The sequence below is a fragment of the Hyaena hyaena genome, unplaced genomic scaffold (assembly GCF_003009895.1).
Source record: "Hyaena hyaena isolate Hyena2069 unplaced genomic scaffold, ASM300989v1 scaffold_395, whole genome shotgun sequence".
Lineage (NCBI taxonomy): Eukaryota > Metazoa > Chordata > Mammalia > Carnivora > Hyaenidae > Hyaena > Hyaena hyaena.
The window spans coordinates 721,032-738,042 of NW_024081029.1; the positions used below are offsets into that span (position 1 = coordinate 721,032).

Here is a 17,011-nt window from a genome sequence, read left to right on the forward strand (position 1 = left end):
CTTCGGAGACTAAGACCTACAGAAATACTCCCACATGTGAGATAAGTTTTCTAAGGATATTCATTGTACTGCTTTTATAATTACAAAATACGATGGAAGTAGATTAAATGTCCATCAAAAAGAAATATTATATAACATGACCATTAAATAAATGAAATAAATCTCTATGTATTGACATGTGAAGTCACCCATTATTTGTTAAGTTAATAAAGTTGCAAAGCAATACATAATGGGCCTCATTTTTTAAACTATGTACAAATATTCTGATGATTGATTTATATGCTCATATAAACACGACAAAACATATACATCTGGAAAGTCATTTGGGAGGGAGATGAAAGTGAAAGAAGATTGTAATTTTTTTTATTGTCTGCACTTTTTTTAATTGCACAAGGTATGTCTTCCTGAAATACCCTCTATTCAAACTGTAGACATTGGGTAATATGATGTCTGCAGCTAATAACTCACCTAATGAAGTGTTGGGAAATGAAAGAAACCAAATGATTTCATGGACAGCTAGGTCCTGATTGGTCTCTCAGTTGCCAGCCTCCTGGAATTGAGTTTAAATTCCTTCTACAAATTTACAAGTCATCCAAGGGTAAAATTAGTCACCAAAGAAACTGAAGAAATCAAATGGACTTTGAATATTGTTTCACCTGTACATTTTCCCAAGTGGAGAGAAAGGTAACATCAACTGATCATATTTCAAATAGAACTTTTTTTAAGGATCTTCTCTGAAAAGGGGGAAAAATAGAGTGAAAGAGTGACACTATTTTGTTATTATAGGCAGCATTTTGAAACATGAAGACGGTGATTCTACTGCTTTATCTTCTAGGATCAACTCAGTCATTACCAGTAAGTGCAGAATCTTTATTTTATTACCAACCAGCCTCAGCAGCACCCTCCGCTTGTAGACCTATCTTTCTTCCTGCATTCCATCAAAATTTCTCTGTCCTGTGATCCCTTCCCTTCGTTTTCTGTTTTTATTTTCTCAAAGTGAATAATGATAAATATGGTGTTAGTGCATATTTCAGATACTTAGATATTAAAAATGCATTCACTCTAACATGGTAGAACTTTAATTACATTTAAACGTAACAATAGGGTAGAAACTAAGGGGCGGGGGGAGAGGAATGCCTTAAATTATACCTACTCAAAGTGGATAATTATTTTGCTTTCCAAAAAGAATTTGAGACTTTCTTCGTGATCAATTATTTTCTCATGACTAAAGAGGTAAACTACATTTTCTGACTTTCTTAATTGGAAGCATGAAACATGTAGACTATGTAAACTCTGAAAAGGCTACCAAATTGTGCAAGTATATAAACTCTAAAAAGGTTTTAAAATTGCACAACATCAAGGGAATATTAAAAAGTGGCCAACGTTTTTTACTTAGAACATTTCATCAAAAAATACATTCACATTTAACGAGTTGTTGAAAGTAAAGGAGCAGCAGAGTTCGAACACATACATCAATTGTCCTCCAATATTTTATAGACATACATGGGAGGGTTTGGATCTCTAGAGGGACTTACCTTTGACCATTTGAGCTGCTTGAGCATGTACACTGAGAAAAAATTAGAAGAAATCTTCCGTGAAATAGAAGAACTGAAAAAAAAATTTTTGAGTTGAGCTCACTGGACGCATCAATAGTCACCTATACAATCAACAAATACTTAGTGAAAACTCTCTATGTACCCGATGCTCTGCTACCTGCTGAAGATACAATGGTGGGGGGTGGAGGGGAAGACATGACCCTCCGTGGTGTTCACAAGGATTGTAGATATTAAATATTTTTAAGGAAATGTTAAATTATAAATTATAACTATGACTACTTCCATGAAGAAGATGAACAGGGTGATCTTATGGAAAAGGATAGAATCAATCTCCCTTTCTCACTCCAAATATACCTATGTCCCTCTTTAAAGTTGTCCACAAAAGATTAACTTGAAACAAGGTAAATTAGTAATTCTTTTGAAAAACATGGATTTTTCACTTTAAATAAATTTACCAAAAACTTCTTCTAGATAGGGTGTCTATAGGATATTTAAATTATCATACTATTTGTAAAAACTCAAGATAAATAAACCTTTCCGGGAGCACAGCTATCATGCAAGGTTGACTGAAGAGTGGCGTGCAGGTTACTAACAGCCAATGATGTGAGAGCAGCTGGAGTGTGAGTGATGCAGGGGATGTGGGTGACACTGACATGTCTACAAGGTATAGTAGTGATATTTATGAAATGAAAAATCAGGACACATGGACAAGAAATTTTTTATTATTTGTAAATGAATGTATTAAATTATCATAAAGGTATAAAAATGAATCCATTTTTAAATGTGGACATTTCAAACAGCCTAATGATTGTTTTCAGTAGATCCAAAGCTTGGGAATAGGGTACACATTGGTAATGGGACAAGTTGCATATTTAGGAGAGTGGCCAGGGTAAGTGACCCTGACCAATAAAAAGGTGAACACAAGCTGTGACTTGAAGCAGGTGAGGGAATGAGCCGATGTCTGGGTTAAGAACATTCCAGACAGAGGCAACAGGTGGAGGTGAGGTTTTAAGGCAGGAGTGAATCTTATCCATCCCAAAGAGAGCAAACATCTGGATGGCAGTAGCAACAGAGTGAGCAAAAGGAAATGGGATAGATGGAAAGTTCAGAGAGACACTGGAGGCCCGGGACATAAGAACTTTGCAGACACTGTAGAGTCTCTGGCTTTTATTCTGAGTGAAAATAGAAGTCAATGCAGAGGTTGAACAGAGAAGTGAAAGAACCAGACTACTGTTTTCAAAGAACCATTCTGGCTGCCAGGCTGACAATAGATTATAGGGGATGAAAAGGACACTTACATAATCTTAAAGCTTAAAGGGACCTGTAAGGACAGATAATGTCAAACTTACCTCTTACAACTGAGGGAAAAGCCCAGAGTGAAACCAGTAGAAGCTTCAAGATATATCCAAGTTACCCAAGGGCTGACGCAATGCTGGAGGGCCATGCCGCACTGCCCTCTGGGGTGCAGCTGGGAGCATAGGCAAACTGGAACCAACCTGGTCAGGGAGCATCTACCTGAATGCAGAGAAGCTAATGAAAAAGGATTTATTTCTTCAAGGACTAAGGGAACTCGCAGGGATCCAGATGGCTCTGTTATTCACCACGTCACCTTGGGTAGGTCACTTTTCTTTTGTGGACCTTAGTTTCCTCGTCTACAGAACAAAACCATACAACTAGGTGATGTGGATGTCAAAGACATTTTCACCCCTACAAGTTGGTTATTTTTTGTAATGTTTATTTATTTTTGAGAGAGAGAGAGGAGGGGAGAGGCAGAGAGAGAGGGAGACAGAGAGAATTCCGAGCAGATTTGGCACTACAAGCACAAAGCTCCATACAGTGCTCAAACCCATGAACCATGAGATCATGACCAGAGCCAAAACCAGAAGCCAGAAGCCCAACTGACTGAGTCACCCAGGAACACAAGTTGGTTATTCTTAATACACTAGGAGGCCAAGAAGGAGACTGAATCTCCATTACATGAAATGATTTGTCAGGCACAAGACAGAAGCAGGAAGCTTCATGAAAATGTAGTAGAAGTTATGGCAGCTTACCTTCAGTCATTGGGAAAAAGTAAATGTTACAAAGCTAAGGTGCATACTGTGTATTTCATGGCCTAAAAAATGGGGAAGGCCATCACAGAAAAGAAAAGGAAGCCTAGGAACTACCACAAGAAATCCATGTACCCGACCCCACCGTAGACCCCTCCCCACCACACCCCTCTGGCCTCACATTTTTCCACTCTACAATTCCATCCCCTGTCACACACCAAACTTTCCATAGAATTAAAACTACTCCAGAAACACACAGAGCCTAAAGGCAGACATTTCTGCATTTGGAACAACTTGTAACATCCTGGAAATAAATGGATATGAAACCTCAAACACATCTCTACCTCCTCTCATATTTGTTCATTGCAGACACAGCTCAACCTTGCTTCGGGACTTCCTCCAGCAAAGCTGGCTCCAGATCAGGCAACTCTTCTAACCCAACAGCAGCTAAATCAGGTAAGAGTCCTATAATGCAGAGCATTTGCAGATCAACAAAGGAAACATGTTAAGACTAGTGAATTTTAAATCAAGATTTACAGCCTTATGCCCAAACAAGAGAGAAAGGCTTTCTTTGGGGAAGATTAAAAAAGGACTAATATACTTTTTGAAAATTTTGAGCAGGAAAAGCAAAATATCTTCATTCTTTTTCTTTTGTCTTATTGTATAGCAACCAATAGTAAACTCTGTAAAGCAATCGCTACAGCTATTGATAAAGCCTGGTCATCAATACTTGAAAGTACTTGACATATTTGGTATGTCATATGTGGTATCTGCCAGAGCTAGCAGGGATTAAGAGGTAATCTATAAAAATAACTGCATATTTCCTATAGTTTTCTTAAGTTCCATTGTTACTGATAAGCTGATATTACTGTAAAATCTGTTTCTTCAGAACATATTTAAATATTTTTGAAAACTGCATTGTCTCTTGGCTTCCACTTCTCAATTCAACCCTGGTTCTTCTCTAAAGGATCCCTCCTTGAAGCCACAAGCCATTAACCTTTATTTTGCTAAAATAAAAGGTTGGCATTGTTATACTATAAAAAATTACTAAAATTAAAATTCCAGTTGGGTAATAAATACATGGATTCATTTCTACTTAGGCACCAAACTTTTATATCATATGATCCTAGAATGGTTAAGATTCTGAATATAATGAGGATCTGCACCATTAATTCACTTTAAAAATGGAAAATTTGGTAAAAAGTGTGATTTTTCACAAGTTAGAAGGAAAAAAGAGGGTGCCTGGGTGACTCACTCAGTTAGGCACTGACTTCGGCTCAGGTCATGATCTCACCGGGTAAGAGTTTGAATCCCGCATCTGTGCTGTCAGCACAGATCCTCTGTGCTTCTCTCTCTTCCTCTCCCCTGCTTGTGCTCTCTCTCTCTCTCAAAAATAAAATAAATGTTTTTTAAAAAATGTTTTTAATAAATAAATAAATAAAGGATACCTCCTTACCTACCTCTAAACTTTGTGAAATAGTACAATAACACCAAAGTCCACAGTTCACATCTGAGTCTATGGACATTAGAGAACACTCAAGTCAGGAGCCCATCTCACTCTCTAAGGAACCCGAAGCTTATATAATTTGGGGATGCCGTTTAAGAAAAAGAAGACAAAATTAGCTATGTGAAATTAAGTACTAAGTGTATAATTTATTATGAGATAACAAATAAGACTAAATTACACATTTTTAAATGTTTATTTATTTTAAGAGAGAGAGAGTGTGTGAGCATGGAAGAGGCAGAGAGAGAATACCAAGCGCTCTGCGCTGTCAGTGTAGAGCCTGAGACAGGGCTTTATCCAGAGAATCCAGAGTTAGATACTTAACCAACTGTGCCATGGCTAAGGCATCTCTGAGGGACACTTCCATTTCCCCTCATCCTAAATCTACCTAAATACACCTGTAATGGGAGTATAGGTACTTGAGTATATCTGCCATTGACAGCATGGTGGAAACAGACAAGCTCTGGTCTCACATCAATTTCTATGCCCTCCAGATCTTCCCCTCTTTAAATCTAATACCACTGACACAGATGCTCACACTGGGGTCAGATCTGCAGCTGGTAAGTACTCTTTTATATCATTTTAATATCCGTTGTTAAATTCAATACCTAATGTTTAATGTACATGTGTGTGTATTCACAAATACACACACACATTCATTGTAGATAAGTTGAAAGAAAACACAAAAAAGTAGGAGCTCTAGATGCTATTCAATACATCATTCAAAGTTTTATTTGGAAGAAGGTTTCTGAAAGAATGGATCAAATTCTCATGTCTTTACTGCTTTAGTTGTTATCTCTCCTTCAAGCTCCTCTGCACATTCCTCTAACATCTTTTCCTCACTGCCCCCTACAACGTTCACACAGCCACGCAAATGCTATGACCACTATCATCACCCTGACAAGAGAAAACTAGAAGGGGTAGAAAGATCTTCATGGTTCTCATGGATTATCTGTATGGTTTACTCTCCTAGAGGAAACATAATAAATTCCTTTTTTGATTAAGGTGGGCAGATTTAAACACAATATTAAACCACATTCAGACTAGATATTTCACTGTCACCTTCACAATTTTTATGGGGATACCTATAAAGGAATTAATTTTTTTATGAGAGAGCTATCAAAAAATCCCAGGAACCATTGTTATTATAGCCAAAAGGGGGAAAGGAGGATAAAATCACCTAAGTAATCCTCAAGAAAATGGGTTAAATGCCAAAGAAAAACTTAATATGGGAAAGGTTAGTTCTGGACCTTATGGCTGTACTAGTAGACTAAATAAGTCTTTGAACTTCATCTCTATACCTACTTCCTAAGGCAGTAGTACATTGCATACTATTTTTCATGTGTGCATACTAAATGCATATATTTGCATAGCAAATCCTCCCTTTAAACATATTTTAACTTTGGTAAATACATTTTGGTTATTTGAATGGTCAACCTGAAACAACACAATGACAATGTTTTTCATTGCCCTACAGCTACATCCTTCTGCAGTACTAGCACCTGGTACCCAGACCATCCCACTGACCCTGGGTGGACTGAACACACAACAGCAACTGCAACCCCAAGTAAGTTCAAAACAGGAGTTCACTTCAACATCGGGGAGCATTTTCTATCAGGCAGAAGCCTAAAGGGGAGGAAAGAATTTTTTTTAAAAAAAGTTTCACCCAGAAATTTACAGAGGAATGTCCAACTGAACATAGAACACCTTTGGCAATTTGGTTCTTGAGGAAAACATATGAGGAAAGCTGAGCCCGCCACCGCATACCCTCTCTGGAATACATTTCTAGTGGGAAACAGGGAAACTATGAAGAGATGGAGAAGACTGAAATGTAAAGAATATAAGGGGGGATACTGAGAGGTAGCAGCATTCTTTTCTTGCTTGCTGAGAACTTCCTGAGCGACCACAATCATCCCAAGGAAAAGTCAAGAGATGGATAAAGTTTATTCCCAGCAAATCTAATCTCTGTTTGTACCCTTTTTTCATGCTTCCTTGCAAGGACCCAATGACTCCCTAGTTCCCTTTCCCCTCCCATCATTACTTGCTTTCAGGAAAAACCCTGAAAAACCCTCCCCCATTAAGATATAAATGACATACATGGCACATCACTCCTATCAGAAGTGTTGCATTTTAACTACAGACAAAGCCCCAAGTTTTGCCTTTTTAAAACTTCTCTAAATAACTTAATGACTCTGGAGAAAACCACAATGATCCCTTTACAGCTAGACTAAGTTGTTCATAGGTAACACATGAACTCAGTCCCCATCATTTCCACACAATGGTCTCATTTTTGTAGAAGCATTTTTCTATATTACATACACAGTTGGTGTTAGTTATACAGAATTAGGAAAATATACAAAGCAAAAGGAAAAGAATATTCACTCACAATCCTATCAGCCAGAAATAAACACTGTCAGTATTCTAGGGTATGAACTTCCAGTCCTTTTTCTACACATTTAAGTACATTTTTTTAAAGAAAATATAAGTACTGTACATTTTTAAAGAAAACATGTTATTATTATTTCTAATATTCTACAATCTAATTTTTTACTTAATTTATATATGTATATATTTTTAATGGATTTTTTTTTAAGTTTCTTCATCCATTGGGGGGGGGTGGAGAGGGACAGAGAGAGAGGATGAGAGAGAATCTTAAGCAGGCTCCACACACAGTGCAGAGCCTGACAGGGGGCTCAGTCCCACAAACCCATAATATCGTGACCTGAGCCGAAATCAAGAGTCAGACACTTAACCAACTAGCCACCTAGGCCTCCTTCACTTAATATATTTTGACTAGCCTTTGTATTTTGAAATATTCACTAATAAAATGGTTTTTAATGATTGCTTAGCATTCCATCATTTGCAAAAATTGTGGTTTTTTGCCCAAAAACAATATAACGCTTTTATAAACAATATTACAGTGAATATCTTTTAACTTTGATCATGTCAATGTTTCTTTTCTTAGGACCAATTCTTAGGAATAGAATTTGTGGGTCCAAAGGCATACCAATAAGTAAGACTTTAATACACATTCCCAAATTATGAAACATGAATAAAGCAATGGGCCAATACATTCTAACCATCTTCCTACCACTATGGACCCCTCCAGGTCTTAATAAGAATGAGCTTAAATTAATTAGTAATTATAATCAAAGCCAGGTTTAACTGACAAAACAATTTTAAGCTGCTCAATTTAAGTTTTATATCATAGGCAACTGAGTACTTTCTCTGTACTTTCATTTGTCCAAAATAACACAAGAAACTCTATACTGCTTCATTTAATCATATTTGTCATATTCTGTGACATAACTAATTTTTACATTTCTTAATATTTAGATGTATCTTGTCTATCAGTAAGTGCTTATTTCCTACAGATATATTAGAAAAAGACTGAAAAGACTAGAGACACAGGCAAATTAAATGAGAATCTCTTTAACACATGACCCTGATATAATCCATATGCTAACTCCCCAGCTTCAGTTTTAATCGTTGCCCTGCTCCAACCCTGAAGTCAATTTAGTACATCTTCAAATTCACCAAAGAACATCCACTGGAGTCAAAAGGATTAGTCAGCACTACAGATGTTACTGAAGGTTCAGTAGAGTGAGTTGGACATTGCATGCTCCCCAACATGCAATAATATAAATCGATTCCCATTCTCCACAGGGATTCTTCAGTGTCTCCAGGATATGCCACCACCAAGGGTCCTCATACCTGACTCTGTGCTGCCCCAGCCCCTTGGAGCTTGCCTCTCCCTATGCAGAGTAGCTTATATCCTCTGCCAGAAACATGTGGGCACATGTCCACAGCTCTCATTTATCAACCCAAGGCCAACATGGTTAAGAACTCCAAGGAGCACCTGGGTGGCTCAGTCAGTTAAACATCCGACTCTTGATTTTGGCTCAAGTCATGATCTAGGGTTCATGGGTTCTAGCTCCATATCGGGCTTCATGCTGACAGTGCAGAGCCTGCTTGGGATTCTCTCTTTCCCTTCCCTGCTTGCATGCACACTCTCTCTTTCAAAATAAATAAGTAAACATTAAAAAAAAAAACCACAGTGATCTTCTGAACCACAAAATATGGGTCAAATTCCAGCGCCCTAGTTACAACATATGTGGTCAAGTTACTTCACCACTCTGTGGCTCACTTTCCTCATGATTTAAATTTTTTTAATGTTTTATTGATTTCTGAGAGAGAGAGTGAGAGAGAGAGGCAGCATGAGCAGGGTAGGGTCAGAGAGAGAGGGAGACACAGAATGGAACGCAGGCTCCAGGCTCTGAGCTAGCTGTCAGCACAGAGCCCAACGCGGGGCTTGAACCAATGAATGTGAGATCATGACCTGAGCTGAAGTCGGACATTTAGCCGACTGAGTCACCCAGGCACCCAATCCTCATGATTTAAAATAGGAATTAAAGTTGAACCGACTTCTAGGGCTGTTATAAGAATTCAATTAGCAAACAAACATAAAACACTTAGAACAGTGCCTACCACACAGTAAACACTGTTAGCTATTTTTATTTCAAACAATTTCTCTACCAAAAACTAATAAAAAATTTTTCTCCTTATTTTACACTGGTTAATAACAAAGTTACTTTTTATTAAACTTTTTTTTTTACACATCTTTGGTTTCCTGTTTGTATCTTTTTGTTCCTTCAAATTGACCTTTAAAGAAGAAATTTAATTATGCTATTTTTCCAATCCTGAGTGTCCCCTCCCCTCAACCCACTTTCCCATCTCCATTCTGGATATTAGTTTGGTTTTCAGTCAGTAACCAAGAAACTGATTGACAGAAAACTTTTTCCTAAATGTATATACTTAAATGCATGTACCTTTTGGCATTATGGGTATTACTGTGCCAACTATCTTGGGAAAAACAAAGTTAAGAGTTTGTTTCATAAGATTTTCCACATCTTTTGGTGTGGTTAGTATTAAAATCCCCATTTTGATGACTTTGATGACACTATGTGAATATCTACAGAAATAAAAATAAACCTAAAATGCTAGGTCTCTTGGGCAAACTCTAGGTTAACTCTTAGAGTACCAGAGAATGCCAACACCTCACCCAAATGTTTTCAACCAAAACTTCATAATGATGTGATTTGAAGTGGGTGATTTGATGGAGAGTGAATGGTCAAGAAAGAATTCCTGAGATATTTTCGGTACAAAAAAGTGGTTTTATTAAAGCACAGGGACAGGACTGAGGGCAGAAAGGGCTGTTCTGGGGACTCTAAGTAGCTATTGGTTGTAAACTTTTAAGTTGTGAGGGGCAGAGAGAAGCAAGTTTCCAAAAGGTTTTCCTATGTTAAAAAAGACTTACAAGACCCTGGAGGCCTAGCTATTGTCACGCTAAGGTTGTTTTTTCCTCTAGCAAAGCATTAACATTAAGACAAGGAGCTCCTGGGGCGACTGGGTGGCTTAGTCGGTTAAGCGTCCGACTTTTGCTTAGGTCATGATCTCACGATTCGTGGGTTCGAGCCCTGGGTCGGACTCTGTGCTGACTGACAGCTCAGAGCCTGGAGCCTGTTTCAGAGTCTGTGACTCTCTTGCTGACCCTCCCCTGCTCATGCTGTCTTTCTCTCTCTCTCCTAGAAATAAATAAAACATTAAAAAAAATTAAAAAAAAAAAAAAGACAAGGAGTTCCTATAGGTGTGTGAAGCTCTGCCAGCTTCAAGTATTTGTCAATGGACTGCAGATTATAAGGAAACTTAATTTTATCTACTTTTCTTTTGCCTTTGTTTTCCGTGTCAATAACATGTATGTGATTATCAGTGACCAGTAAAGTATTTCTCACTCATTTCTAAGAACTGCCAGTATCAAGATGATAGAACACTACCATCCATCATTTTCTACCAGTGCTCTATTTTAGCAGCAAAATTTCCAGGTAACCATTATGAGACAAAATATATTTTCTTCAGTCAATCTTTGCATTTTAGAATCCTATTTTTAATGTATCTTCTGAGGTGCCCTATAAAAGAAACACAGGCATTTTATCATCATTATTTTACTTGTAATAACTTTCAGTTTGAAGACCAAAATTATTTTTTGCTCATCCAATTTAGTAACTTCTACCCCCTTAATGTACTGCCTTGGATGAGTTTCTAAATCCCTCTGGGTCTAATCTGCTTTTTACAAATTGGATGAGTTCCCATTCCCATCCAACTCTATGGGTCTCTATGATTATAGCTCATACATTGGTAACAAACATTTGTTCAAGGAATATTGTATACTTTTAAGGAAGTCTCTAGATTTATATCATTTGCTTTGAACATATTTTTTATTGAATTTTTCACTCTTTTTCAGATGTTGCCAGTTATTGTAGCACACCTTGGAGCCCACGTAAGATTATTTTGCAATGTGATTTTTATTTTAAATCAGTTTAGTGTGAAATATGCCACCCTGACTCAATTCACCAGATAGTTACCAAGTTTCCGATTTACTTTGTGCTGTGTAACACTGTTAGTAATTAGCTAATACTTATTGAGCATTTACTATGTACCAGGCACTGTTCTAGGCATCTGGTTATTTGTTATATACTATCTCAGTATTCAAAACAACCTTTAAAGACAATATTTTTTAATGTTTATTTATTTTTGAGAGAGAGAGAGACAGACTAGGATCAGGGGAAGTCCAGAGAGAGAGGGAGAAACAGAATCTGAAGCAGGCTCCAAGCTCTGAGCTGTCAGCACAAAGCCCTATGTAGGGCTTGAACTCATGAACAGTGAGATCATGATGTGAGTTGAAGTCAGATGCTTAACTGAGTCCCTGGTTCATATCAATTCTTAATTCCACATCTGGGAACACATTCAAATGAAATAATCTGAAATACAGCAAAGGTTTATTTACAAACATATTAATCAAAATAATAATATTTGTAGTAGAGAAAAACATTGGATGCAATTTCAATTTAAACAAAACGGAAATGTTTGAGTAAATGGTGCAACATAAAAAAATTTTTTGTGACCATTCAAAAAGTATATTTTTTTGATTTTGTCACTAGTAGGGTTAAATGATTATTGGTGTAGTATTAAAATAAATTAAGACCCAAATTATATAAATGACATAACTTCTATTATGTAAAAAAGACTTGCGTGAAAAACATCTGGAATAAAATCCATCCAACTCTGTACGATGGCTGTTAATACTTTTTTTCTTTGTTACTTTCTGCATTCTCCAAGTTTTCTCCAATGTGCATGTATTACTTATTAAGTAATAATAGAAACTTTTATAATTTTTTAAATGCAGAAGACTTCACATCATTCAGATAATAAGTGTCAGCAGTCCAATATCATATGCCAGCTTGAATTATGTGACACAAGTCATAGAGGCAGCTAAAATATTGTCTCTTTACAAATTTTATAAGCATTTTAAGCTTTTAAGTTATGTTATACATATTTTGCTTCAAATATATTAAAATTTGTCTAGTAACTTGTGTTATTATTTCCTTTTAGGGTGCTGTCTTAAGCTCAGAGGAATTGGTAATAAATATATATAATTATAAATATATATAATATATAATTATTAAATTACTAGCTTTTCAAATTACTTTCCCTGCTATCACAATCCTGCCTTCTGTCCCTACACAGTCTCTGTTGACCACACCCCCTATCCCTCGTGCATGCTGCTGTAAACTGAACGTTTTTATAGGTCCTTGCATTAAGTTACCCTTTGTCTTCCTGAAGATTTCACTATCCTTTTCCAGCTACTTTCCCATTCATTTGACTTAGCTTCTGTTTTCCCTATATTGATATCTATTCAATTTTACCTGGAAACCCAATGCCTATTTTTAAACTTTATAGATTAAAATCTAGGATTCTAAATTATTAAAAGGCATGCAATGTAGAATAATATACATACTAGTATTTATTCCAGGCAAGATTCATTCTCTTGGCTTAAATTTTTAACTTTATGAAAATATGTTCTTTTTCTAGCATCTTATAGTGATGGATAAACTCTTCACTATACACATAAGTAACTAGAGGGTTGAACCTAAATAAAACTCATCTTACCACTATTAGACACTTCTATACATACATTTCCCGATAAGTCACTTTAGAAAAAAAAAACATGACACTGAAGTTAAGAGTTGAGGCAGTATTTGTGAAGACAGGTTTTCTTTTAAATCTTTCTATTATGAAAAAGGTAGAGATTTTCTAGAATGTTCACAAATAAAATCAACGGGGCTGTTCTGCAATAATGGTATATGAACATCCACATCTATCAGTTATTACGCCAATTCTGTGTAACAGGCACCTTGGTAGATCTTTTACATATATTGCCTTTAATCCTCACCAAGTGACAAAGTACAGGTTTTTAAAGTAAACTCTATGCCAACACAGAGCTTGAACTCACAACCCCAAGATCAAGAGTTGAATGCTCTATGGACTGAGCCAACCAGAAGCTCCACAAAGAACAGATTTTTTTAACCCAATTTTATAGGTAAAGAAACTGAGGCTCAGAGAACTCAAGCAACTTAGGCTCCAATGTCAAGAAACAGTAGATTTGGATCGAAAGCCATTTTTCTATTCACTATACCAGTGGTTTTCAAACTTTTTTTCAGTAAAATTCATGGTAAACAGCTATGTTTTTCATGCAGCTAACACACACACACATACACACATGCACACACACAAACATTCTTCATGAAATAATATTTTTACCCTTACTGTAGAGAATGCACTTGGTAATTTATAGTCTATTCTTTTTGTCTTATTTTCTAATGATGGACATTACTGCCTTCTTTATTTCAAACCTATAGACGCCATGACCCCCAGCTTGAAAACATCTGTATTACATTCCTGTCTCTCATCTGGCATAAGTCTAATTCTGGTTTCAAAACCTGGTAAATCTAAGACAGTGTTTCCCAAGCTTTAACGTTGGATTACAAATCAAACAACTCAAGGTGTTCATAAGATATGCAGATTTCTGGATTGTGCCCTAGAACAGCTCAATCAGAATGTCTCTAACAATGGGGCCTAGGAATTATCTTTTAAATAAATTTCTCAGGCCAGTCCTTTTCAAAATTTTTTTTAATGTTTATTTTTGAGAGAGGTAGAACACAAGTGGGGGAGGGGCAGAGAGAGAGGGAGACACAGAATCCAAAGCAGGCTCTAGGCTCTGAGCTGTCAGCACAGAGACCAATATAGGGCTAAAACCCATGAACTGTGAGATCATGACCTGAGCCAAAGACGAATGCTTAACCTATTGAGCCACCCAAACGCCCCCTCAGGCCATTCTTACACAAATTTACAATTAAGAATTAAGCTCAAGCCCTCAGCCCTTCTCATTCACTGTCAACATTATCAGAGCTGAGGGATTTCAGAGAAAAAGTCTCTACCAGAATTCTCTCAAAATCCAGTTTATACTAAATTATTTCTTCTTAAGAGGAATTTCTTACAGTAATTTTTTTCCATGGGAAAATAAATAAATATAGGCGACAGCAACATTTATTTTCAGCGTGCAAATCATTGACAGACCTATTCAGAGGAATTCCATTAAGTAACCTCAAGGCATAAAGAAATGGCTGAATTGAAAAGAGAAGTATTTCTGACTGAATATTGTAATGTCTCTGAAAAGCTCATCAAAAGAAACCTGAAGAGATGCAAACCATGAGATGAAGATTGATTGACAACTTGAATTAATATTTCCATTAATGTTTAGTATCTTACATTATTTTTTAATTTTTTCAATGTTTTATTTATTTCTGAGAGAGAGAGAGAGAGCGTGAGCAGGGGAGGGTCAGAGAGAGAGGGAGATACAGAATCTGAAGCAGGCTCCAGGCTCTGAGCTAGCAGTCAGCACAGAGCCCGACAGGGGGCTCGAACCCAAGAACCGCGATCGTGACCGGAGCTGAAGTCGGATGCTTAACCGACTGAGCCACCCAGGCTCCCCTTAGATTACTTTAAAAATGTTTGGGCAAAAGAGAGACTATAAATTTAGGTTAAAAGCAGAGACAGAGCCCAGCATAAATGATTTTCTGCCTTAGTTCTACCTCCACATACACCTGAGATGAACACATTTTTCATTATTACTTTTCCCATGACTGGCTTGATTCTGATGTGTCCTTTCTGAGGCAAATGGGACTGAAGTCAAGAAACCAGCATCAGGCTTGCTCGGAAGAAGGAGGCATTTCCTCTAAGGAATGCCCAGTCTTTATTATTTTGTCGGACTCCACTCTTTCCATTCTGCCTTTTCCGCCCCACCTTGCAGTCCTCAAAGAAAAGGCTGGTTGACCAGCATTAAAATGTGTCCTTTGACTTTCTTTACATTTTCCCTTCCTCGTTCCAGCCAATGGCCCCACAAATCTTCACAGGCCTCATTTTCCAGCCCCTCTTCCCTGGATCCATCCTGCCGAACAGTCCAGCTAATCCAGATGCGCAGAATGGAATCCTTCCTGCAGGGCAAGCAGGAGTGAACCCTGACATCCAGGGAACCCCAGAGGGCTTCTCTCCAACTCCTAGTGACAAGGATGATGACTTTGAAGTGACAGCCCCTGCGGGCATCCGAAGAGGCTTGCACACTACCCAGGAAACCACCACAGGGCCGCCAAATGGTAAATTCTCCGAGCCAGGAAAATGCCTCATGAAAGTCACCTGCAGAGTGGGAACAGAGCTGTCTTGCCTCAACAAAATACAGATCCTGATAAAATCAGGGATCCCCTATACCTAACACTCACAGTTGATTTCAACATTGTGAGGGAATTATTTTATTGGCCTACCAATATCAACTCAGAAAGGAGACATTTAGTTCCTGGCGTAACATACTTCCTATCTTAGGTCCGGGAGTATTTGGAAATAGACAGTGCTCTTCCTTTCTCATCTCCCTCTGACCCCCAAACATTCACAGCCCCACAGCAGACACAGTTTATGAATCATGATACTTTTGTCCACTCATCGATCATGAGTGAGCCACAGAAGCTTCTTAACCTAGTGTTGTAAGCAGTAATACTTCCCGTCTATAGAAATAGTAATTACTATTTCTATTACTTAGAATTCCTATAGTAATTACTATAGGAATAGACAAGATTTAGCACGGTAGGTGAACACATGTGCCATTCTCTTGAGATGGGACTTAAGAAACATTGCAAAACTCAGCTCTTTAAGTACCAACGAGCAGAGATAATCACTTAACACGTACAGATCTCTGGAACCAAAGGTCCTCGGAAACAACAAAAGAATGATTTGAGCTTGGCTACTCCTAGAAAAGAAATTTTAATCTCAAGTAAAAATGTTTAAATCCAATATGCTTTTACCTACATTTAAAAAGTGTTTTATTTTCTTCCAGGAAATCAGTAAGCTGGTTCAATTTTTTTCAACTAAGCCGCCTCAAATGTGGTGATGCATGCGAGTCTTTTTCACTGATCATATCCTGGAATCGATACTGAGACACACTAGAATATCAGAAGAAACTCTTAGTTTATCAAACTTTCTTGAAATTTCAGAAAATATATGCTTCCTGGAAAACAATGACTTCTGAAAAAAAACTAAATGGATACATTTGTCTTTGAAATGTAACGTTATGCCACCTTGGACTTGGAAAGCATACATATTAAACCTATTTTGAAACTGACTCTTTCTTCTTTGGGGAGAGAAGAAAGTGGGACCCTTTCAGAAACTGCATTACGTCAGGACTTAGATAATGCTCCCAATGGAGGAATTTCTTTGGAGTAGGAAGCACTCACTATAGTCACGGAGTGGATATTCGGCAATGTAAGGATAATTTCTGATTTCCTCACAACTCTCCCATAAGAGCCAGAGCTTTAACTTTCTTCAAGCACTCCTAAAATATGAAGTGGACACAAAGAATTATAAATCACACTGCCTGTCCTCAAGTTGCTTACATACAGAGTTAGTGATTTTGGCATTTAATGCTTTATTTTGGTATATCTAAAAGTGAGAAATGACAT

The 17,011-nt window shown here is 37.3% G+C and overlaps 1 protein-coding gene across 2 annotated transcripts; it reads left to right on the forward strand.

Annotated features, from left to right (window-relative positions):
- Positions 1-579: 579 nt before the first annotated feature.
- Positions 580-16,500, forward strand: AMTN (amelotin). 2 transcript variants are annotated; one of them, XM_039251790.1, is made up of 9 exons: positions 580-684; positions 787-855; positions 3,974-4,060; positions 5,603-5,668; positions 6,586-6,675; positions 11,410-11,445; positions 12,558-12,584; positions 15,394-15,658; positions 16,390-16,500. In XM_039251790.1, the coding sequence occupies exons 2-9, from the start codon at positions 802-804 to the stop codon at positions 16,398-16,400; spliced, it is 636 nt and encodes a 211-aa protein (XP_039107721.1). In that variant the 5' UTR covers positions 580-684; positions 787-801; the 3' UTR covers positions 16,401-16,500. The 2 variants fall into 2 exon arrangements, with proteins under 2 accessions (XP_039107721.1, XP_039107722.1); XM_039251791.1 differs by lacking the exon at positions 11,410-11,445.
- Positions 16,501-17,011: the final 511 nt, after the last annotated feature.